Source organism: Asparagus officinalis, chromosome 1, assembly GCF_001876935.1.
Source record: "Asparagus officinalis chromosome 1, Aspof.V1, whole genome shotgun sequence".
In the NCBI taxonomy this organism is placed as follows: Eukaryota; Viridiplantae; Streptophyta; class Magnoliopsida; order Asparagales; family Asparagaceae; genus Asparagus; species Asparagus officinalis.
In genome coordinates, this window is record NC_033794.1 from 109,882,198 (window position 1) to 109,907,950 (window position 25,753).

The window sequence follows — 25,753 nt, forward strand, 5'->3', positions numbered from 1 at the left end:
GCATGTTTTATTGTCAAGATCCACTTTACAAGTTCTATGTGATTGTACCTCAAATAATCCTGTATGGGACTGACGCACATCCAATGGACGCCCATTTTCCATGTTCTCTTTGAGGGCGAGATCAGCTTTGGGACAAAGAAATCCATTCCAACTTTCAGCCATTAATCGTCGCTCATTCATACGAACCATGATCTGTTTACGTATGTGCTCTACCAGTTAATGTATCCGTAGAAGCCTAGCCTCATGTATCCATTTGTTGAATGACTCTACAACATTCGATGTAACGTGACCATATCTGAAACATAACAGGGAATTAATCAAAACTACTGAGTTATTGTTAGTTCTAGTGTAATATTTTAATTCTCATTGATAGTTCTAGATGAGTTATTATAGTTCTAGCTTGCTTTAGTTATAGTGCAAGTATTGGTTTTAGCTTGTATACATTAATTCTGGCTTCTACCTTAGTTCTAACCGCTACTACACTAGTTCTAGCTTGTATACAGCCAGTTCTAGCCCACACCTTGCTAGCTCTAAACCCAGCCTTCGTATTTTACCTGCACACTTATTAATTTTGCTTCTACCTTAGTTCTAACTGCTACTACGCTAGTTCTAGCTTGTATACAGTCAGTTCTAGCCCACACCTTGCTAGTTCTAACTGAGTTTTATAGTTAGTTCCAGTGTACGCATTCATGTTTAATTTAATTAGGCAAACATCTTAACTAAAATAGCTTATAACTAACCTAATTTCGGGGAAAAACGTATTAGCCCAGTTCTCTGGAGCGTAGTTCATGATAATATTGTAGGCTCGTTCGTCCGCTTGTCTAATGTCGTCCACATAGTCATTCCATTCTACTTTAGTATATTTGTAACAAGCGGATTGCAAAAGATTCCTCAAAATCTGAGTATCCTTTGTCTTGAAACCCAAATCCCTCAACTTCGTCCTGAAATTCTCAACTAGATGCAAAACACATCTAGAGTGTATAGCATCTGGAAAATATTCTCTGATTGCTTCTCTGATCCCCTTATCCGCATCAGATATTATAACTAGCTTGTATGGAAGGTTGTATGGATCTGGCCTTTCGTAGAGAATAGACCATAAACCTATAATAGAGTTAACAATGAATGAGTTAGAACTAGCATGAACTGTAATATAACTAACATGACCCATGTCAGAACTAACCTTGTAAGAACCAGTTCCAGTTGACGTTATTTTCTTGATCGCAAATGCAATAGGCTAGTGGAAATATCCCCTGATTTCCATCATATGCCACGGCGCTGAGGAGTATACATTTGAATCGACCTTTCAAAAATGTACCATCCATAAATATTAGTGGTCTACAACCGTTCAAAAAACCATTTATGCAGACGACATAGCAGATGAATAGCTTTGAAAACCTCCCATCGTGTTGTTCAACATGAATGTAGCTACCTGAGTTTGTCTTCTTAACCTCTTCTACATACCTAGAACATTGAAGATTATGTGTTAGGATCAACATTTTTCAAATTAATATATACAGCCTAACATAAATGAAATTAGTGAAGTGTGTATATTGTAGATATTATCTTCTTTTTTACCATCGCAATTGATCGTAGGATTCATGAACATCACCATATAGTTGCTCTTGTGCCCTTTCTTTACCCCACCATATCTTACTATAATCGACCCTAAGCCCATACGAACTTAGAAACTCCTTTTGTACGTCGATAGGTCGTAAATCCGGTCGGACCTTTAACGCGGGTAGTACTTGGGTGGCAATGAATTGTCGAGAGGCCCTAGATTGACCTGCATTATTGCCATGATTCCCACAAACGTGTTTGTCCACGAAGGTTTTTATTTCAAGTCTGTTCTCATTTTGTGTTGGAGAGGCAAATAACATCCACGAGCAATTTTGGGATTTCTTGAACCGACAAACGACTCGAATACGCTTCGGTTCATTCTTGGTAAACAAGTACTCGAATTTTTTGGCCATGGAATAGTATAGCAAAACCAATCTTAATTCCTTCGCACTCTCAAAACGTTGTCCCTCACCGGTTAAAGCAGTGTGCCACCAAGCAGGAATTCTCTCAGTTCTGCTAATCATGTTATCAATCATCAGAACATTATCTCCGGAAGGATTGTCATTGGGAATCATATCTGAAACACATGTGGGCGTCCACAACGGCGGGCCACACTCTATACTTTTTGACTTCATACTGCTGGAAGCGCTGCGAATATAAAGAACATGAACAACGACTGTTTGTTTTAGAACTGTCATGGAATTCGATTGAACTAACAATATTTTAGTTAGAACTAACATGAAATCGTTTAGAACTAACATATTGGATCTAACACAAAATTTGAACTAGAACTAATAGTAAATCGATTAGAACTAACAATAAGTCGATTGGTTCTACCTTATTAATATATTATAGCTAACAATAAATCTATTAGAACTAACATGGTTAGTACATTCACGTAGAGCAAGAACTAGCATGAACCTCCTTTTAAATACAGAGCTGTAACTAGAATTCACAGCGGTTAGGACTGACATGAAATCGATTAGAGCTAACATACTCTCAAATTAGAGCTAAAATCCAATTACACCAAACATGGAACTAGCATGAACTAACATTAACTGATTTTACAATTAACATAAAATCCAATTACACCAAACATGGAACTAGCATGAACTAACATTAACTGATTTTACAATTAACATCGTGAATATTGGTCTTAGCATCAGCATGAACTAACATTAACTGATTTTACAATTAACATCGTGAATATTGGTCTTAGCATCAAAAAAAATCCTTGGCCCTACATGTCTTGTCGAACTTGCTCGTTGTTGTGTACTTTTGAAGAATCCTTTGTTTCTTTGAAAGCTTGCATGTGAACCTCCTTTAATCATATGTTATGGCAATGCTCCACCATAGACGACAAATCATCTTCGTTCTCAATGGGAAATTTGAAGCTTCCATTTGTTTCATCCATGTATGACAAACTTAATGAATCATATGGAAGATCTAACCTCTCTGACACATCAAATTTTAGATCCAGAACAGTGGTTGAAGAGTTAATCTTCATGAATACTGCTCTATCCCCTGAAGCGACAATGCAGATGATGTCCTTTTCAGCCATTATGAAGTGTAGGTAAGAGTAATGGATCGAACTTAGGACAAGGAGGAGTAATATAGAGAGAGTAATGGAGAGAATTTTCGTTTGAGGAAAGAGTAATGGATAACTAAATAGTTATTGCTCATGATAGAGGGAAAATGGGGAAAATTTTCCTTCATTTCTTACAACAGTTTGCATTTAATGAGATGTGACGAAGCGTCTGGGGACGAAGGAGAATGACAAATTCGGGTTTTTTTCAAAATACAATAGCTCTTTTGTATAGCGCTAACGTGGAGGGCCCTGGAAATATTAAACGCAGCTTTTTAGGGCTTATCCACATACGGGGAAATACAAGGGGCATCGTCACAAGAAGTCTCTGCTTTTGGGGACTCGACACATTTTTTTCGTAAAAAAAATCTTAAAATCATATTCCTCTTTCATATATACCTGGAATTGATAGCTTTCTGAAGACACAAAAACTGATATGTGTCATCTCAGTACATGACATGTGTTATACTAAAAAATAGCTATGTGTCCTTCTGTAAATTATTTTATAGAAAATTAGAAAACTTTCATGACACATCTTGAAAAAAAAATACAGTTGTTACATCTTGAAAATTCATGTTCTTCGTCCTTTAATTTTCTATAAATTATTTATTTTGTTCTATCTTTCTTTAAAAAAAATCTTATTTTTATCTTCTCTTTTTACCCAGAAATATAATAACATACAAGAAACATCGATCTAATTCCGTGCATCCCAAGGGTAACAACTAGTTAATTGCTATCAGGGATGTCCAAATTAATGATGTGGCGCAAAAAAGAGTACCACCTCTCCATCTTTAGTTTTAATGACAAAAAAAAAAAAAAAAAGAATCAATCTCTCTCGCAAAATCAATGGAGTCGCTTACGCTTCGGCAAATTTCTCTCTCATTTGCTACTCTCTGTCAATCTTAATCACCCAACAAACGAAAACCACGAGAATTCGTCAACCCCCCACAAAAAAATCTTCTCAGAATCTACTTCAATTAGCAACCATTGTCCTTTAAACCTACCCTTTTTCCCTCTTCTCTCTCTTTTGTGTTCCTCATTGCTGGCACAGGTATTAGCAATCTCCCAAGTTTCGGAAATTTTCCATTAGAATCATGGGTTCTTGAATTGTTGAGCTTTTATTGATGGGTTTATTCTTGATGTAATTTTGTCTGTAGAAATGCTGCACTATTATTGTTATTGTTGTTGTTGTTATTATTATTAGTTACTGTGCGCATTTTGATTGGTGGCTTCATCTCGATTTTGCAATTAGAAAATTTCACATGCTAAGTATAGCCCCACATTGGAAGAACTGGGAAAGCATTGCTTAAATTAAATAGATTAAGCTTTTGGTTTAAATTTGGTTTCAGCCTCTAATTAAGGCCCATTTAACCCAAAACATAGATTTTGCTTAGAAAATGTTTGGATTGCATGCCTTGTTTTCTGATGAATTCTTCTTTGTTTCACAATTGGGTGTAGATTCTGAATTTAAATGGCGGACAAATTTTCAAAAGAGACCTATTTCGATTTTTATTCCCAAAAAACGACCCTATTCAAACAAATTTACAAAAACCGACCTGGTTTCAGCTTCAGCGCTGAAACCAGGTCGGTTTTTGAAAAAAAATTTCCGAAACTTCACGGGAGTTGAACTCCCGTAAAGTTTAGTAGATCTGCTAAACTTCATGGGAGTTCAATTCCCGTGAAGTTTAGCAGATCTACTAAACTTCACGGGAGTTCAATTCCTGTGAAGTTTCGAATTTTTTTTTTTAAAACCGACCTGGTTTCAGCCCTGAGGCTGAAACCAGGTCGCCTGTGAAGTTTCGAATTTTTTTTTTTAAAACCGACCTGGTTTCAGCCCTGAGGCTGAAACCAGGTCGGTTTTTGTAAATTTGTTTGAATGTGGTCGTTTTTTGGGATTAAGTTCACAAATGGGTCTCTTTTGAAAACTTGTCCTTTAAATGGCAGACCTGTGTTGGGTGCATGCATTGTGATTGATGGGTTCTTCTTCATATTTAGTTCCATGACGACTTGGCGAGTATATAGATGGTTTTAGATGGGCTATAGAGATGGAGGTTCCCTCTAATCAATTTAAGGGCGAGTTCGCTGTAAGAGCTACCCTTATCCTTCATAGTTGCAATCACAAAAGTTTTCATCTATTACTAGTTCTAGTGCAAAGAAAGTTAAGTAGCATGGGCTTCATTATTACGGAAGCATGGTAATAGGATCCATTTAGCTCCTCATCGATTATATGGATGCTTTGATGTGGTTTTACGGATATTTGGTTCCCTCTAGCTTAGTTTTTACGGTCGAGTTCTCCTAAGTCTAACAGTTTTTAGGGGCGAGTTCTCCTAAGAATGCTGGAGTTGTATTGGGTTGTATTGTTTGTCTCCTGACCTTGAAATGTGTTCTGATGCATTTTTTGGATATAGGTTCCTTTCACCTCTGATTTAGTTTGGGATTGTTTTTCTTACAGTAATGGTGGGAAATAAACCCCGTGGTTCATAAATAAGAGATAAAAATATTGATTTAGTTCAAGCTTCTTATGTCATTTGTACTAGTTATCTGTAAGTTTGGGGTTGTTTTTCTTATAGTAATGGTGGGAAAATAAACCCCGTGGTTCATAAATAAGAGATAAAGATAAACCCCGTGGTTCATAAATAAGAAATAAACAAAAGCATTCTACTTACAAATACAAAAAATATATCGATTTAGTTCAAGCTTCTTATGTCATTTGCACTAGCTATCTCTAAGTTTCTTAAATCTTGAATTTATCGGCTAAATACTTATGTTCTTGATTATTTGGGTCCTAATGGCTTCTTTTACGACCATTTGGATTTTGATTCTCTAATATATGCAACTTTAGATCAATATAATATTGTTTGATAACTATTTTTACCAATTTATCTAGATCCTTTGTATTCGGTTTTTTTGGGTTAATTGTGGATACATTCCATGTTCAGTGGTGGTCTATCATTTATACCCCTTAAACTTTTCATTAGCATTTAAACCTCTCAATCTCAGACAACATTAGTTTTTTGCCTTCAGTTTAGAGGGCAATTTTGTCTTTTTAGTAAAAATGTAATTCATTATCATGTGATTTCACATTTTGTGAAATAATGTCGTCTGGAGTTTGGGGTTTGTTAATGGTATAAAATAGTTTACGGGATATTATTGACTTCGGTGTATTTGCAATTAATCTTTTTTTTGGCTACATTCCCTATCCTTTTATTTTCATTGGTATAAATTGATGTGATCTTCAGGTGCTTGGAGACGTGATCGTGCTGGTATCCTCCTTCATATGAGTTCTTAACTGTCTTTGTTATATAGGTCCAATTCGTACTCACAGTCAATAAGCGAAGTCATGGACCGAAAGTCAGGTAAAATAACTAGAGCTGAAGGAATTTCATTTACTTAATTTCGTGTTACTTGTAAGATCCTTTTAATACAAATCATTTGATAACAAGGACTTTTATTTTACAAACATTAGGCTGATTTTATTACAATAAGGACCAGAGATAAGTATTTTCTCAACGATAATAATTGGTTGCGTAGAAACTTATATTTCTCTCAAATATATGGCTTCCATCCTGGAATTGATGGCATGCATATCATGGTTCTGTACTAGCAAAAGAATAATAGGAATAGAAGTCGAAAGAATCTTCACAAAGATAGGAATATGCCCAAGCAACCGTCCTAATTCCCCTTTCATGTTTTCCCGCCAGAACTCTAGGTTGAGTCCTCTCCATCTAAAAGAGTGTCTTTATCAAGTCTTCACTATTTTAAACAAGTTCAAGCTGACACAAAGTATATAATAGAAAGAAGAATTTAAGGAAAGATTTAAAATCTAGAGCAGCACCATTATACTTGAGCAACAGTGCTCAAGTTTTTAATACTACAATGACTACCTAGATTCACTGAAAGTGCAAGACAAAGAGTCTATTGTTAGACTTTAAAATTATAAGCCTCACTAGAACTTTGGAGTTTTGCTGTGGTGGATGACACTTTTCAGTTCGAATACCACATGCCACGTATTTAAAGTGTTTTAGAAAAAAGATATTGTCATATGGTTCTAGGTTTGGGCACATAAAAGGGTGTTCAATTTCCAAAGATATGTTAGAGTATAAATTATAACCCTCAACTCTCACCACAACTTCAGAGTTTTGGTATAGTTGATTGAACTTTTAAGAACTATTACCCCGATAATGTTGAAAACTTTACATGTGATGGTGGCATTATTGTTTATAGGTACTGAAAGGCATGTTGAGAACTCGGAGGATGAGAGGAAGAATAAGTCGGGATCTCTAAAGAAGGTCTCATCTAAGTTGAGGAATTCTCTATCCAAAAGGGGCAGGAGAAGCAGTAAAGTCATGTCTGTTTGCATTGAGGACGTTCGTGATGCTGAGGAAATGCAAGCGGTTGATGCCTTCCGCCAAACTCTTATTCTCGAAGAGTTACTTCCCTCAAGACATGATGACTATCACACAATGCTAAGGTCTCTCTTTAATCTCACTTTCTGACAAAGTTTATGTTAAAAAGTGAAGTTTATTTATTTATCTACTAGGTGGAATGCATGTGCGTTGCACGTGGTCAAATAATTTGATTATTTCATTCGGTTTTATGTATTTTTTTAGGGAAATAGATTTTTGTCGTTATTATAACTCACTGGTGAATTAGTTCATGGTTACCATATAATTTATTGCATGAAATAAGATCATGTTTTTAAACCTCAACTCAACAATGATAACATGATGATAATATTTTGTAGACTAAAATCAAACTTGATAATGCATTGAATTTAGTTATACCTTACAAATTTATAATTTTGATCTAACAGACATATAAAAAATTCTAACTTATAATTTTTAAAATTTGATCTAACAGACATATCAAAGAACTTTTATGCTATATAGCAAATGCATAACGACTAATGCATAATGGCTAATGCGATGTGAAATCCATATTAAATTAATACTTAACAAAATTCACATGAGATAAACAAAGAAGATTAATTAGATGATCCAAAACATCAATTTAAAGACAATCAAAATTATATATCAATATGTTACTACTTATTAATGATAAAACTTATGTGATTTTCAATATGATAAAGAACTTCTAACATAAAAAACTTCCTATAAAACTACTATATCACACTCTTTATGCAAAATGACAATGACATTATTCAGGAAAAGCAACATTTACCCTAGAAAATATAAGGTATCAAAGCCTTGACCTCTCTAGAGAAGTTTTCAAAATTTGAGAGATACTATTTCCTTGTATTAAAAATCCTACAAGTCAATACAAAATAGTGTCCAAGGAAAAAGCAAGTGCATACACAGTTTATGCAGTGAGAGTAATCCCATAAGAATCTATGATTTCAAAGAGAAAACATATACATAATTTACCCAAAAAAACCTCTCATTGGAATTTTGTAGTATTTGTCGTTCTTTTTTCAAAGAGAATGAAATTTAGAGGTGTCTTGTTCAAAATTGTTCAAATGTCATGTGTCTTTTTGAAATTACATTAAGCTTGTTTTTGGATTCTAGGAATTGTTAGAATTTGAAATTTTGTAGTTGATTCCAATCTATTGTTTGGGAATCGTTAGAATTTCAATTATAGAATTTTCAACTTCAGAGCCATTTTGGTACTTTCAGATCTTAAGGTGATTGTTTGGTTTTTTTCTCCTTCTAGGAGCTTGTATGCAAGTTTCAATTTTTAGGGTGTTTGTATCTTTCTATTTTTTTAGAAGGCCATTTGTATTTTTTAATATTTTAAAGGGGTTTCTCCTAATTTTCAAACTTTTTGAGGGACTTTGCGATTCTAGATTGTGCAGGGGGCGAATAATTTTTTTTAGATTCTCAGAGTAATTTTTTTTCATTTTCAGAGTGTTTTCATAATATTTAAATTTTGACGTGCTTTTTATATTTTTAAAGACTTTTCGATGGTTGTTTGTAATTTTTAAATATTTAATGGTTGTTTGTAGTTTTAGATTTTTAGAGTGCTGATGAAAGATTTTAGATTTTCAAGGTGTTTTTTATTTTCTCTTTTTAGGGTGTTTTCTGCAACTTAAGGGTTTTAGATGTTTATTTGTAATTTTTAAAATTTTACGGTGTTGTATTAGTTACTTTATTCATGAAGTTGTTTAAAATTTTCTGATTTCTAAAGTGTTTGTTTGTATTTTTTGGATTTTTTGAGGTGTTTTTTTAACTTTTAGATTTCTCAAGGGAGTTGTTTGTATTTTTCAAATTTTTAGGGTGTTATCTGTAATTTCAATTTGATTGTTCAAGATTCCCAGATTTGTAGGGTGATTTTTTATAATTTTTGATGAGGAGATTGTTAGTCAATGAGTTTACCACATTATCGGTTGAAACAACTTTGATAAATGTCTATGTCTCCTCAGTTTACAATTTAACTTACCAAGTGATACCATCATTCGATGTGTTTTGATCTATGATGAGCCCTCGGCTCTCTAGATTGTGTATCGCAAAATGATGAAAGATTTGATTGTACGAATGACACCTAACTCTTATGTGAATTTTTTAATCCAAAATGCTTCTTTTGCTGCTTCACAAGCTATAATATATGTTGTTTCAATTGTAAAATCGACTGTAGTTTCTTGCTTACAACTCCTTGAAATAATTGCTCCATTATATATACAAAGACAACTCTGATGTAGATTTTCTATAGCTAGGATCCATTTGGAAATCAGAATAAATGTATTCTTGAACTTTTAAAGAATCATCACTAAACACTAAATGATAATGTTTTGTTCAGTTAAGATATTTAAGAATATGCTTGATTGCAGTCAATTGTTTCTTTTTCAAGATTGGATTGATATCTACTAACTCCACGTCTTTGAGCAATACCTAGCCTAGTACACAACATTGCATACATAGGACTACCAACAGTAGAAGCATATGAGTATTGTTTCATTCTTTCCAACTCCTTATCTGTTTGAGGTGATATTCTCTTAGAAAGGGCACCTCCGTGTTCAAAAGGAATAAGTCTTTTCTTTAAATTTTGCAAGTTAAACTTGGCCACTATCTTACCGACATAAGTGGACTGGGATAATGCTATTTACCTGTTATCTCTATCTTTATAGAGTTTAACTCCCACATTATATGGTGCCTCACCCAATTCTTTAATAGAGAATTTATCAGACAACCATAAACCAACAATTGATAATTTTCTAACATCATTTAGATTGTTCAGAAATATTTGATAAAAGTTTATTTTTTTGTTAGAAGTATTTGATAAAAGCTTTCATAGAGAATTTGTTATCAGCCACATTTTTTGTATTTTCAAGACTTTTTGGGGGTTGTTTGTAAAATTTGAATATTCGGTGTTAGTTTCATATTGTTCAAAGGGCTGATTGAAGATTTTAGATTTTCAGGGTGTTTTTTTAGTTTTTCACTTTTTCGGGGTGTTCTTAGCAACTCAAATTTGTAGACGTTTGTAAATTTTAAATTTTTAGGGTGTTGTATGTAATTGTAGATTGTTCATAGAACTATTCAAAATAATTTGTTTTCCAAATTTTTTTGTCATTTTTTAGATTTTTCGAGGTATATTATTATAATTTTTAGCTTTTTAAGAAAGTTATTTGTAATTTTCCATTTTCAAGGTTTTATCCATATTTCAAGTTTTTTAGGGGACTATTCAAAATTTTCATATTTTTCGGTTTTTTTTTATAATTTTTAGAATTTTTGGTGAGGAGGTTGTTAGTAATTTTCAAATTTGAGGGTTCTGCTTATAATTTCATATTGTTCAAACGACTGTTCAAAATTTTAGATTTTTAATATTTTAGATTTTTTGGGGTGTTTTTGTAACTTTTGGGTTTTTTATGTTTGTAATTTTTAGAATTTTCAAATGGTGATATGTAATTTGTAACTATATAGGGGGTTGTTTGCAATTTTTGGAAATCTAAGGATTTTTTTGAACGTTTTGATATCTATGGGAATGTTTCTAATTTTTTGATATAAGGATGATTTGTATAATTTTCAAAATTTTAAGAACATCGTTTATAAATTTTGGATTTTTAAGAATTTATTAAAGATATATTTTTTGATTTAGAATAGGATCAAAAGTAATGTCTTATAGATCTATTTAAAGGGTTTTATTAATTAGGATAGGATCATAATGTGATATTTAAAAAGATCATGGGTAATATTGTCTTGGGAATGTTTTTCCCAAACTCCCACTTTTAAAGGGAGTATGATTATTTGCATTATCTTTGTTATGTAATTTTCTAATTATAGAAGTATCTTGTTCTAACTGAAGCATACACTTTTGTCTGAACCAACTGTTAAACTAGTTTCTTTATCTAGAGTTCCAAATGAGCATTTGCAAATAAATTATCGAGAGTTGCTTTAGGATATTAAAATGGAAATAAATACCAGAATCCTAATTGGTGTGTATGTACAGGTATAGGAACGAACTTTTCTGTTTGTTAAACTTTAAACTATTTATTAGAATACTTTATTTTGGAAATGGATAGTGCTAACCCTACTATACCTTTGGTACTATTTGTTACTATAATAAGAAGGACAAGGCTGATTCTCTTAGCTCATCACCTTCGGTCTACACCTTTTGTCATCCACTTGAATACAAGTCATATCACAAAAAAAGGTACATCTAGCGTTTACCTTCGGAATTTTTACTAGTTTGGTTATTTTTGCTCACTGTCTTGAAGGGTATATGAAATATTTTACTTAAAAAAATTTGCACTTTTGATTTCCTTATGCTGGTGGATAATAGAAAAACTTTATTTCAATATTGAAAATAAATATCCACATTAAAGTAATCATAAATGTATGTGCTCAAACATCAAGTTAAGTTCTTCTATCATGCAGATTTTTGAAGGCCAGGAAATTTGACATTGAGAAAGCAAAGCAAATGTGGTCTGATATGCTCCAATGGAGGAAGGAATTTGGTGCTGACGCTATCTTGGAGGTAATGCGCACCTCTGGTTAGTCATTCGATAACAAAGATCACAATAGGAAGCTGCTTACGTTTGCTAGAAATGCATATGTACACCATCATTAGTGAAAATGTACGGAGAAAGCATCTCTATTTGAAAGGACAAGTTACATAAATATGAAGTGGTAATTTCCTTTTTTCCTTTTTCTCTGAGAATTATGTGAAGCGTGAACCTCTGATTCATTTCCCTAGGATTGGAGTCCTTGCCTCCTCTCCTACATATTCAACCCTTAACGTTATCAAACACCTCTTAGCTTGATCATAAAAGGGGTAAACTGCAAAAACCCATCTTGTACCATTAAGCTCATAGAAAACTCTCCTGTTCTATTAAATGAATTAATTTTTTTTTGTGCTATGAATTCAAAATAGCAATTATTATCTCAAGATTTGACCGCTGATTCTACTGTCTAATACAATTCAGCAGACAAAGCCTTTCTTGCACTATGTTATGTTTGGATAAATCCTCTAATATCAAAGATCGTAGTTACTTTTTTCTATTGTATTCAATAGAACTGTGGATTTTCTATAGCACAGAGGTTGTCTGCAATTTAGCTTAGAAATAATTGATAATTTTTCCATATAAAAACCTTTCATGTACCATACAGTATCCATTTTCTTCTGACCTATTTGCTCCTTTAACACTTGACTCTTTTTCTCAAAATTTGTTCTTTAACACATTACTAACTGATTCAGTGATATGTTTGAATTTTTTTAATAGTTGAGTTGTTTCTTTCCTTCATTCTCCAGGAATATGATTTCAAGGAGCTTGATCAAGTCTTAGAGATCTACCCACAATGCTACCACGGGGTTGATAAGGAAGGAAGGCCTGTTTACTTTGAAAAGCTTGGACAAATCGACTCCAACAAAATGTTGCAAGTTACAACCTTAGATCGCTATCTGAAATACCATGTGAGAGAGTTTGAGAGGTGCTTCGCTGAGAAGTTCCCAGCCTGCTCTTATGCAGCAAAGAAACACATTGATCAAAGCACAAGTATTCTTGATGTGGCTGGAGTGGTATGTGATGGTTTGATACATTTCTATACCATCAAAAAATTGTCTTTATCCTTCTATTAGATCAACAAATGCATTAAATTACTAAGAAATTAGCAACTCTTCATAACCTATGGAAATTCATTGTTATCTCCCAGAAGACTGTGGTAAGATGAAATATGAATAACATCCTTTTACCAACTTTTTAACTGAGCGGCCTTGTTGGTTTGTGCATAAATGCATATATTTGTTCATACTATATAGAGTAAATTATAGAAAATCCCCTAAGGTTTGCATGATTATATTTGTTGATAAATGTGGCCTTTACGTGAAACACATGTTCTTTCATGCTTTATTATGTATCTTGAAAAACTATGTGTGGTGTGTGCCTAGCTTCACTCGGGCACGCGCAATCGCATTGTGTTTTGCCTCATGTGCGCGTAAAGGGACTTTTCGCCCTGCATTGCGCATTGATAACACTGTATATGATTATTTTTATTAAAAATTAATTATTACATCCAAAACATGCTAACTATTGACCACGAATTGGAAATGGGGTGATTTTTTTTGTTTGGGGGGGGGGGGGGGGGGGGGTTGAAAAACTATGTGTGGTGTGTGCCTAGCTTCACTCGGGCACGCGCAATCGCATTGTGTTTTGCCTCATGTGCGCGTAAAGGGACTTTTCGCCCTGCATTGCGCATTGATAACACTGTATATGATTATTTTTATTAAAAATTAATTATTACATCCAAAACATGCTAACTATTGACCACGAATTGGAAATGGGGTGAGTTTTTTTGTTTTGGGGGGGGGGGGTGGTGTGTGTGTGAAAGTGTTACTTTTAAAAACTCGTGGATTTTTCTCCTTCCTGCAAACCATAGCGGGATATTCTGTAATTTAACCCAACTTATAGAAATTTATTTTTCCTCTATGCAGAAATCTGTGTTACATAATTTTGTTATATCATGTATGCAGTGATGTATGTCGTGTGGTTAACATTTGGATATGAATATGTAAAACTGGATATTTAAGGCACTCCTTGCTATGTTATCAGGGGTACAAACAATTTAACAAGGCAGCAAGAGACCTCATTGGTCGCATTCAGAAGGTCGATGGTGATAATTATCCTGAGGTACTTATCTAATCAATTATATTCCAGATTAGCATGTCAGAAATTATGAAGCCCTATGACGACTCTGGAAAGTTACTGTTAACCGCAGACTATGTGCCGAATGTTTATCATCAATGCTGGTCAGGGATTCAGACTTTTGTGGAACACTGTCAAGGGCTTCCTTGACCCAAAAACTACTGCAAAGATCCATGTAAGATTAACTCACTAATTGCACCCTAAGATAAGTATACTTGTCAAAATTATCACATAACATGTAATAATTATGCCCGTCAGGTACTAGGGAACAAGTACCAGAGCAATCTGCTTGAAGTAATTGATGCCAGGTTAGGTTTCAATAAACTACATTTATTGCAATAGTTGTGATCAAATGAAACATCTTCCCGCTTAATGATTGAATTATGTGATTATATTATCTTGCATTACAGCATCATATTTTGGTCTTGGTATTTTACAGTGAATTGCCAGAGTTTCTTGGTGGGAAATGCAAATGTGCAGGTGAAGGAGGATGTCTTCGCTCAGAGAAAGGCCCGTGGAAGGATGCTGAGATAATGAGGGTGCTTATTTTATTTTATTTTTTCCTTAATACCTTTTCGTATGGTGATATCGGAAATTAAGAAATTATAGAAACTATAAAGTGAAAGCACGTCTTTCTTGATGGGGGTGGATAATACTTTCACTATACTTTTTTATTTAATTTCCCAGAAAATCAACTTACTTGAGAAATCAGTCAAGAAAAACACAGTGATTTTATGCTAGCAAATTTTGACATTTCTGGTTTGCTGGTTAAAAGAACAGAATATGCACCTTCTCAATCTCATTTATAAAAAAATGGAATTTTCTTCTAACAAAAGAAATGGAAACTTGGACTGCTAAATAACTTTCCTGATGATGTATTTCTATATTCAGATGATTCAAAACGACAAAAACGGGAGGTTGAATTCCAGTCCTTTAGCTGCTGACGAGAAAACAATCTCTGAGGATGAGATAGTGTATCCAATGGTGCTAGCCGTCAACCTGCTTTTCTTCTGTGATTTTATTCCTTTTTGTTATTTTGTTACTAGCCAGTGTTTTATGTCGCTAATGAATAGCTTTTTCTTTATGCGAAGAAGAAAGAGTCCTTCCGTGGAGAGAAAGATTCTCACTCTCCTAACCCTCGAAATCTTATAGAGCATCCACAACTATCTCCTGTTCCTGAAGAATTTCACAGTTCCAATTTCCAGGTAATTTTAGAGTTAATTGTAAGTTTGTAACACATACACTAGAAAAATGAGAATAAAAATTCTCCTTGAAAATTGTGTAAACAACTTCATATTGCATTGTGTGTTGGGTTATGCCTCCTTGGCTAAAATTCAGATGTAAAGTTAGAAAACCATATAACTATAAGTTTAGAACTAGTTTTAAACTAGTAAGTTTTGGATGACATTTTTAGTGAAATATTGAAAGTTTTGTTACTACAACTTGTCATACTAATTGTGTAAAGAAGCAGCACCTTCCAACAGATACCTACAAAAGGGATAGGAAGGAGGAAAGATGCCTCTGGTATTCTCTATTAATTATGTAAAAAAGATTGGTCTTTTCTATTAAAGATGATTTAGCATTTGATTATTTTGGTTACCACAAGTATACAAGGTATTTGTTTATATGATTGAATGCATTGCGGACATATCTTTCTTTTTTCCTTGTAAAATTTCAGGAGCAGTCCATTCAAGGAAATTTCCCTACTCCTGACAATGATATCCCCATGGTTGATAAGGTTGTGGACGCGAGCTATAACAAAGAAGCATCCAGTGGAAAATCTGCCATTGCCAGAGGTAACCACTGCCTGTGCTGTTTTCCTTCCTTTCTCATTATCAGATGCTTGTGTAATATTAGAATAATATGTAACATAACTATTAAATCCAAGTTGTAAATAGGGCTGCAAATCAAGTTGCATCTTAAACATGAGAAGGTTGGAATTCTTCTCAAACACACAGTTTGTTCAGAGTTGGGGATGCCATGGATATGACTTAATACGTTTTTTTTATCGTCTGCTCTTTTTCGAATTTTCATCCTTGAACAAATTTGACAACCTTCAATGACAGCCTCCCTCCTTTTGCGTTTGTGCAAATAGAGAGATGAAATTAAATGAGAGAGAGCAAAGTAAACACACAAACAAAAGATAAGAATATATATACACCAAGACTTGCATGATGATCTTGACTAGGTTACGTTCACAGGTGAAAGCGGTAGAATTTCCAATACCAGAACACTCACTAACATACTAGAGTTTGCCAAACGTACTGCTCTTCATTAATTTCCTTAGAGCCTATAGATATTTATGGGGGAAAAACCACTAATCAAATCTTGACAATAAAAATGCTGCAGTAGGTTTGGCTTGAAACACAACATGGAATCTTCTTGATCTGCTATATCTAGATCTGAATGCAAGCATAACAGATACCTCCTTGTGTCCCTACGAATTACATCAAGGATGTTTGTAGAATAAATGGGAGGAATAAGTGTAAGGAGTCCGGAATTTATAATTTCATAAAGACAAGGCAAAAGTTTGGTGCCACATCTGTAGGCAAAGCCTTGGGTCGATATGATGTCTATTCATTACCTGTGATTTATAGTAGGGTCCAATTACACGAGACTCCCTTTATCCTGTACCTTGTTTTTCAAGAAACCCTCTCATCTCAAAAGTTCCACAAATCCCCTCATCTATGACCGTTATGAAATCATTAATTTTATAAATGAGTTTTGATCTTCAAATGTCTACATAGACATCTGCACTTGAGTTAATGACTGGAAAGACTTCTGTACTTCAAAATGCACATATTTTGAGAGTTGAATGAAGAAAATAGAGAAAATGTTAGTTCTCAGATAAAGTTAAAAAGAAATCTAACTATTTTATCATTAACCCAGAATTCTGTATGTAGACATTTTCTCAGACATCTGCGAACCAAACTCCATTACGAAATTAATTCATTAATGATTGTATATGAGGTGTTTTTTTCAATGAACTTTATAGACGAGGGGGGTTTCATGAAAAACAGAGTATAGATGGAGGGGGTCTCTTGTAATGTGCCATTTATTAAATATCAAATATTAGTTTATCGTGTGCTTAAGTGTTCTGTAGTGTTTGACATGATGTAGAATATTAACATATTCCACAGTTAAATTGAATCTCCGTTTTTGTTTCCGGTACCAGAGTCTCAAGGTGCGTATACTCTGCCTGATACTTGAAAATCTCGAGGACTTAGTCTGGAGTCATGGCCATTGTCTTGGGGTTTCTGATTATGAGCAAAGTGACTTGTGCAGTGCCTGAGAAGGTCGTTGATGCCGCGATGGACCAAAAGATGCCTATATTCATGCAGCAGCAGCTACCAGTGACTGTGCCTTCTGTTTCCATGGCTGAATTCTCCGCCGTCACTAAGCGTCTTGGAGAATTAGAGGCGAAGCTGAATATGATGAGCTCGAAGCCACCTGAGATGCCCTTTGAGAAGGACCAGATGTTGAATGCTGCAACGAGTCGAGTGGATAAATTAGAGACGGAGCTTCAGGCAACAAAAAAGGTACTTATTGTAGCAATTACTTCATTTCTTTATATATTATGGATGGGAATCATTGTTTTGAAAATGATGCACAAGATAACTATAGTTTGATGGATTTTTAGTTATTATTATTATTATTATTTGATACTCTTAATCCTTCCTCTACCCCAAAACTATAAAGTTATGATGATGGTTGAGGATTATAATTTCGTGCTTTAAAGTTGGGGAAATTTCACAACCCCCACCCCAAAAGTTTGGCCTTTTTGAGAAAACCCCCTAATCTTTAGAAATATTGCTTAACCCCTTTAAGGCTTGTCTGATCACCTCCTAACTAACACCGTTAAAATGTGAGTGTGCATGTGAAAATTACTTAACCCTCTTAAGTTTCAATGGGGGTTACTCTATAAGATGGTTATTCTGCCCAGCTATTTTGATGATGGAATTAAACATTGAAGGGTTCTGTTTCCAATAATCTTTGAAGTGTTCGCAACAGGAAAGTGTGATGAACATATTTTGCTTGACTCACAACATTCATAAGGGGAACACACAAATGTGTTTTTTTGGTTCTTGTCCTGAAGGACATAAGTGAATTGGTTATGAGGTAATGAAAACTAAAGGACAGAAGTCTTTCATATTTGTCCTTTTACATGTGAATTTTCTATATTAGTATGATTGTCTTTCAATTCTTTATTAACCGACATTGTTTTTTGTTAAACACTTATCATGATAAGTGAGTGTGTGGATATACCTTTGTTGGAATTGGGGGTGGAAACCAACCTCCGCCGGCGACGAGGAGCTCCGACGAGCTCGGAGATGACGCTGGCGAAATCGACGGCGAACCCCCAGGCGAGCTCGAGCCCCGCAGTCCACGAACGCAACCTCTCGATGAACGCGACCTTCGACGAACGCAACATTCGACGAACGCAACCCCCCGACGAACGCAACCCTCGACGAACGCAACCCCTTCGACGAACGCGACCATCGCGTTTTTGGCACCGAACCGCTGGCGACAGGCTGTCGCCAGCCTGTCAACTTCTCCTATAAAAGAAACCCGATGCCCTAGGGTTTTTTTTCTTTCGGTGTGGTGGCCGAAGCCTTTTTTCCCCCTTTCGATTTTCTTCTGGTGGCGGCGGAAAACCCCAAACGCAGCAGCGTTCTTTCTCCTAAAATCGCAGCAGCGATTTTCATTTAATTCCCAGGCTTCAACAGTGGTTGAGAGGGATTTAAGAAGAGAGAGTAAAGAGAAGAGAGGACTTTATTGTGGGTATTAACACTGTAGCTACAGTGTTTATTTGAGGAATCTCAGTTTAGAGATTTGCTCGTGATTTGTAATTTCTTGTTTGACTAATAAGAAATTATCTGTGTGGCTCCCGAGGACGTAGGCAGTTGTCGAACCTCGTTAAAACTTGGTGTACTTTTTCTATTCTGCGTTTTTTCGTTGCATTAGGGATTTTAGACGTTAAATTCCCAACAACTGGTGTCAGAGCGTGAAACGATCTAGAGAAAGTCAGATTCAAGTGGGAGCCATGGCCGCAGATGAAGGGAAAATAAGACTTGAGAAATTTGATGGAACAGATTTTGGATTCTGAAAAATGCAGATAGAGGATTATCTGTATCAGAAAAATCTGTATCAACCACTATCGGGGAAGAAGCCGGATTCTATGAAGGAAGAAGAGTGGAACCTTCTAGATAGACAAGCCCTCGGAGTTATCAGATTGACGTTGACTCGCAATGTTGCGTTCAACATAGCGAGCCGCGAACAAAGTTCATTTGATGCGACGGTTATTCAATCTGAAAATGGCGGAAGGCGCGTCAGTAGCACAACACCTCAATGAACTTAATACGGTTACAACCCAATTGAGTTCAGTTGAGATTGAGTTTGATGATGAAGTTCGGGCGTTGATACTTTTATCTTCCCTACCAGAGAGTTGGAACGCTACAGGCACAGCTGTGAGTAGCTCGTCGGGAAACAAAAAGTTGAAGTTCGGCGACGTTCGTGATTTGGTTCTCAGCAAAGAGATCCGACGGAGAGAGACGGGTGAAGCTACAACCTCTTCAGTATTGCATACAGAGTCAAGAGGTAGAAATTCAACCAGAGGAAACGGACGAGGAAAATCAAACTTTAGAGGTAGATCAAAGGACAGGAGGTCCAAGTCAAGGAATCCAAGCAACAGCTCGAAGGCTATCGAGTGTTGGAATTGTGGAAAGACCGGGCATTACAAGAATCAGTGCAAGAGTGCACAGAAAGAGAAGGAGGCGAAGGCAGAGGTGAATGTCACCTCCACTTCAGGAGGAGACGACGCATTGATATGCTCTTTGGAGAGCAAGGAGGAATCTTGGGTGTTAGATTCAGGAGCGTCGTTCCATGCTACCTCTCAGAAAGAATTCTTTGAGAAGTATACCCCCGGAAATCTTGGATACGTATATCTTGGTGATGATCAACCATGTGTTATTGTGGGCAAAGGCGTTGTGAAAATTAAGTTGAACGGGTCAGTATGGGAGCTGAAGGATGTCAGGCATATTCCCGACCTGAGAAAGAATTTAATATCCGTAGGCCAGTTGGCTGGCGAAGGATATACCACGACCTTCCACGGAGATGATTGGAAGATCTCAAAGGGCGCAATGACGATTGCCCGAGATAGGAAGACTGGTACCTTATATATGACAGCAGGTGCACGTTCGATCTCAGTTGCAGCAGGCAATGAGACTTCAAAGCTGTGGCACCAGAGACTCGGTCATATGAGTGAAAAGGGGATGAAAATCATGCACACAAAGGGAAACCTCCCAGGACTGCAGTCAGTGGAGATGGATATGTGTGAAGAATGTATACTTGGAAAGCAGAAGAGAGTCAGCTTTCAGACAAGTGGCAGAACCCCCAGGAAGCAGAAGCTAGAGCTCGTTCACTCAGATGTTTGGGGACCAACCACCACTGCGTCGATTGGTGGGAAACACTACTTCGTGACTTTTATCGATGATCACTCTCGGAAAGTGTGGGTCTACTTTCTGAAGCATAAGTCAGAAGTATTTGAGGCTTTCAGGAGATGGAAAGCTATGGTCGAGAATGAGACCGGTCTGAGAATAAAGAAGCTCAGGACCGACAATGGCGGTGAGTATGAAGACACCGGATTCAAGAAGTTCTGCTATGAGCACGGGATCAGAATGGAGAGAACCGTGCCCGGCACGCCTCAGCAAAATGGTGTAGCTGAGCGGATGAACCGAACGTTGACAGAGAGAGCCAGAAGCATTCGAGTACAATCAGGCCTACCGAAGCAGTTCTGGGCAGAAGCGGTCAACACAGCAGCTTACTTGATCAACCGAGGTCCATCGGTTCCATTGGAGCACAGAATACCAGAGGAGGTATGGTACGGAAAGGAGGTAAAACTCTCACATCTTAAAGTTTTCGGTTGTGTAGCTTACGTGCATATTAGTGATCAAGGCAGGAATAAGCTTGATCCCAAGTCAAAGAAATGCACTTTCATCGGCTATGGTGAAGATGAGTTCGGCTACCGCATTTGGGACAACGAAAACAAGAAGGTGATCCGGAGCAGAGATGTGATATTCAACGAGAAGGTGATGTACAAGGACATGCACAAGACTGACGACTCAGAGAGCGAGTCCACATTTATAGATGCAGATGATGTCCCGAGTAACCTCTCGGAAGAACCCAATGCAGAGGGTCCTCAGCAAGAAGAGCCTGTTGGACAAGATGGTGCACAGGAACCCGACGCACCAGCTCCGATATTAAGAAGATCTTCTCGACCTCCTGTACCCAACAAGAGATACATGAACTATCTGTTGTTGACAGATGGTGGGGAGCCTGAAAGCTTTAATGAAGCTTGTCAGTGTGGAGATGCGAGCAAGTAGGAGCTTGCAATGAAAGATGAGATGAAGTCTCTCATATCAAACCAGACGTGGGAACTAGCTGAGTTGCCCACGGGTAAGAAGGCACTCCATAACAAATGGGTGTACCGGGTGAAAGAGGAGCAGAATGGTTCCAGAAGATATAAAGCCCGGCTAGTTGTCAAAGATTTCCACCAGAAGGAAGGAATTGACTACACCGATATTTTCGTTCCTGTGGTGAAGCTAAATACTATCAGGACCGTGATGAGTATTGTAGCAATTGAAGATCTTCATCTCGAGCAGTTAGACGTGAAGACGGCGTTTCTTCACGGAGATCTAGAAGAGGAGATATACAGGCACCAGCCAGAAGGTTTCTCAGAAGAAAAGAAGAAAAAGAACCTGGTGTGCAGACTCAAGAAGAGCTTGTATGGCCTGAAACAAGCCCCAAGACAGTGGTACAAGAAGTTTGACGGCTTCATGCACAAGGAAGGTTTCCAGAAGTGCAACGCCGACCACTGTTGCTACTTCAAAAGATATCAGTCCAGCTATATCATCCTACTGCTGTATGTTGATGATATGTTGGTTGCAGGAGCAGATATAGAGGATATCAAGAGTTTGAAGCAGCAGCTGTCAAAGGAGTTTGACATGAAGGACTTGGGTCCAGCGAAAAAGATCATTGGAATGCAAATCACGAGAGATAAGAAGAACAGTCTCTTGCAGTTATCTCAGACGGAGTACATCAACCGTGTTTTGCAGAGATTCAACATGGGCGACGCCAAGCCTGTGAGCACACCCTTGGCCATCCATTTTCGTCTATCGAATGATCAGTCTCCTCAGTCAGAAGAAGAGTTTGATGTACGCAATGGTCTGTACGAGACCAGATATTGGCCATGCAGTGGGAGTGGTCAGCCGGTTTATGTCGAATCCAGGAAAAACTCATTGGGAAGCGGTCAAGTGGATTCTGAGATATCTACGAGGAATCACACAGAAGTGTTTGCACTTTGGTAAGGGAGAGGTAGAAGTGCAAGGGTACGTAGATGCAGACTTCGGCGGCGAAGTTGATCACCGAAGAAGCACCACCGGCTATGTATTCACCGTTGGAACTACAGCTGTTAGTTGGATGTCACAGGTACAGAAGATCGTTACCCTATCCACTACAGAAGCTGAGTATGTTGCAGTGACTGAAGCCAGTAAAGAGGTGATATGGCTTCAGCGTTTGTTGACAGAGCTGGGATTCAAACAGGAGAAGAATGTTTTGCACAGTGATAGTCAGAGTACGATACACTTGGCGAAGAATTCAGCATTTCATTCTAGAACAAAGCATATTGCACTTCGGTACCACTTCATCAGATCCCTGTTGGAAGATGACGTGTTGAAACTGGAAAAGATTCCAGGAAGTAAGAATCCAGCAGACATGTTAACAAAGACGGTGACAGTTCAGAAACTGGAGTTGTGCTCAACTTCAGTTGGCCTTCATGCATAGATGATGAGGGCGGAGCCACACAGGAGAGGAGCTTAATGAGATAGCCCGTTGGCGTCGGTTTGGTCTCCAAGTGGGAGATTGTTAGAATTGGGGGTGGAAACCAACCTCCGCCGGCGACGAGGAGCTCCGACGAGCTCGGAGATGACGCTGGCGAAATCGACGGCGAACCCCCAGGCGAGCTCGAGCCCCGCAGTCCACGAACGCAACCCCTCGATGAACGCGACCTTCGACGAACGCAACATTCGACGAACGCAACCCCCCGACGAACGCAACCCTCGACGAACGCAACCCCTTCGACGAACGCGACCATCGCGTTTTTGGCACCGAACCGCTGGCGACAGGCTGTCGCCAGCCTGTCAACTTCTCCTATAAAAGAAACCCGATGCCCTAGGGTTTTTTTTTCTTTCGGTGTGGTGGCCGAAGCCTTTTTTCCCCCTTTCGATTTTCTTCTGGTGGCGGCGGAAAACCCCAAACGCAGCAGCGTTCTTTCTCCTAAAATCGCAGCAGCGATTTTCATTTAATTCCCAGGCTTCAACAGTGGTTGAGAGGGATTTAAGAAGAGAGAGAAAAGAGAAGAGGGGACTTTATTGTGGGTATTAACACTGTAGCTACAGTGTTTATTTGAGGAATCTCAGTTTAGAGATTTGCTCGTGATTTGTAATTTCTTGTTTGACTAATAAGAAATTATCTGTGTGGCTCCCGAGGACGTAGGCAGTTGCCGAACCTCGTTAAAACTTGGTGTACTTTTTCTATTCTGCGTTTTTTCGTTGCATTAGGGATTTTAGACGTTAAATTCCCAACAACCTTCTGGTAAGATGTTTTTCATTTCTTTATATTTAAAAGATACTCCAGTGAAGGTATTTATTTGAGTTTTGCTTTTTCCTTATGTATCATTGTTTCAGTTGAACTTATCCAAATTCATAGTAAAAAGATCTGGGTTCAAGTCAGTCTGAGTTGTTGGTTTATTTCGTTAAAGCTTTCCTACGTTTCCGTTCTTTAACAGGCTCTCGAGGATTCTTTAAAACGCCAAGAGGAACTTCTTGCTTATGTTGAGAAGAAGAAGAAAAAGAAGGTAAACCAAACTTGACCTCTAAATATTGAGTGGGTAGCATATAATGTTATGTATGACGCCCTTCTGTCATTGGTATATTTTCACCTCAATTTCTTTAGACTTCAAAGTTAAAGTCAATAGCATAAATTAATAGCATATAATGTTAATATATAAAGATATCTTGCAAGGTTATCAGATCATGGATATTTTTTCTAAATTTAATATGTAGAAGGTTTAGGAAATAATTGTAACCATGCCTTTTTCTGTTTTTCCTTGAATAGGGATTTTTTGCTTGGTCATCTGCCTCCTCTAAATCTGCTGCTTAGTCCTGATTGGTTGAAGGCAAGCATATCTGACTTTTAAGGAATTATTTCTAGATCTTACGGAAATTAGTGTAAGTTTATATGCCAAAGGCAACCATTTGTGTAGATGGATGATGGGAAATCTACAAAGACAATTGACCTCTTGGAGCTTTGTTGGAATATGCTAGTTTATATCAGATAAGATCAAAATCTTAAAAAAGAAGAAGATAAGATCAATATCTTATTGTTGACTTCTGAACTGTTTAGATCTATTCATAAGTCATTGCGTATTATTTGTCCACATCGGAATTATTTGCTAATATTGGTTTTCAAGAGGTTTAGCATATATATTGAACACGACTTGAGCTAGGCTACTATTTGTAGTATCTAAGATATGGATGCTATTGATTTAAATTTAAAAGTTGGATTCCAAATTGAAAATCCATATTGTTGGAATGCAATACACATAAACTACTTAGAAACAAAATTTCCTATGATTTTGATGTGTTTTCATTTATGTTTTAAGTGCTAAAATAATTATATTACTTTGTGTTTTTGAAACATTGATTTTGACATAACAAAATACATGTTTAAAACAAGTTGAAATCATCTGAACTTTTATTTCTTAGTAGTTTGATTTGTAGTATCACATCCAAACATACGGATTTTCAATTTAGAAATCTAAAATTTAAAATTGTATATATTAGTAACTGTATTTTGGATACTGTTTTTAGTAGAGCAGCTCAACTCTATTAAACGCTTCATACAGTACTATATGTAGAAGTCTTTCAAAAGGTTTCTTGTATTTGTTTCACTCTGATATGTTCAACTTTTTATTTTCTTCATAATATATCATTTCCTTTTGCATTGCAGATCCTATTTTGCTGGTAGATGTATATGGCAATGGAAGCTACAGAGCTGTTACTCTGAGGAATGATTATACTCATTTATAGTTTGTGAGTTCAAAAAACAAATCCAAGGTTCGGGATAATAAAATGAAAAAAAGTTAATATATTTAAATCATGATCTTTTTGAGATTGATGATCTCAAGTAAACTTTGATCTCTATGAAATTTTTTTTATATATCTACCTTTGCCTGTTGAGGCTTATTTTCAGAAAGTTCTCATGAGTGAGGGTGGAGTGTGTGTTTTTGTATGTGCACATGCGTGCGTGTGCGTGTGCATATGTGTGGAGATTGGATTGAGTTGCCACCTCATTTAGCAAAACAAACTATTAAAAAGATAGAAATGGTGAGGTCCACCTGCTCCGATATTACTAGCTGGATGACCTCGCCCTTGTTTGATTTCTTGGCAACTCATTTAGAA

General features: G+C 36.6%; 2 protein-coding genes across 5 annotated transcripts; one reads left to right on the forward strand and one right to left on the reverse strand.

The window, feature by feature from the left end:
- On the reverse strand, positions 217–2,255 carry LOC109839203. Its single transcript, XM_020407634.1, has 4 exons — positions 1,576–2,255; positions 1,181–1,461; positions 741–1,101; positions 217–295 (listed from the first exon to the last, which is right to left on the reverse strand). The coding sequence occupies exons 1-4, from the start codon at positions 2,253–2,255 to the stop codon at positions 217–219; spliced, it is 1,401 nt and encodes a 466-aa protein (XP_020263223.1).
- On the forward strand, positions 3,930–25,513 carry LOC109828939 (phosphatidylinositol/phosphatidylcholine transfer protein SFH12-like). 4 transcript variants are annotated; one of them, XM_020395937.1, is made up of 17 exons: positions 3,930–4,193; positions 6,382–6,498; positions 7,367–7,613; positions 11,971–12,070; positions 12,845–13,111; positions 14,142–14,219; positions 14,308–14,409; positions 14,493–14,542; positions 14,674–14,773; positions 15,126–15,218; positions 15,326–15,439; positions 15,913–16,030; positions 17,410–17,418; positions 17,520–17,773; positions 24,079–24,147; positions 24,408–24,468; positions 25,302–25,513. In XM_020395937.1, the coding sequence occupies exons 2-16, from the start codon at positions 6,483–6,485 to the stop codon at positions 24,450–24,452; spliced, it is 1,662 nt and encodes a 553-aa protein (XP_020251526.1). In that variant the 5' UTR covers positions 3,930–4,193; positions 6,382–6,482; the 3' UTR covers positions 24,453–24,468; positions 25,302–25,513. The 4 variants fall into 4 exon arrangements, with proteins under 4 accessions (XP_020251526.1, XP_020251527.1, XP_020251529.1 ...); XM_020395938.1 differs by having other exon boundaries at positions 15,329–15,439; XM_020395940.1 differs by lacking the exon at positions 24,408–24,468.

Excerpts from the sequence above, each read along its gene's own strand:
- LOC109828939 (XM_020395937.1), top strand. Across the intron at positions 15,440-15,912 it reads TTCACAGTTCCAATTTCCAG|GAGCAGTCCATTCAAGGAAA; the intron begins GTAATTTTAGAG and ends GTAAAATTTCAG. Across the intron at positions 17,774-24,078 it reads AGCTTCAGGCAACAAAAAAG|GCTCTCGAGGATTCTTTAAA; the intron begins GTACTTATTGTA and ends GTTCTTTAACAG.
- LOC109839203 (XM_020407634.1), bottom strand. The coding sequence starts at position 2,255 with ATGACAGTTCTAAAACAAACAGTCGTTGTTCATGTTCTTTATATTCGC. Across the intron at positions 1,102-1,180 it reads CTGGAACTGGTTCTTACAAG|GTTTATGGTCTATTCTCTAC; the intron begins GTTAGTTCTGAC and ends ACTCTATTATAG. Across the intron at positions 296-740 it reads ACGTTTTTCCCCGAAATTAG|ATATGGTCACGTTACATCGA; the intron begins GTTAGTTATAAG and ends GTTATGTTTCAG.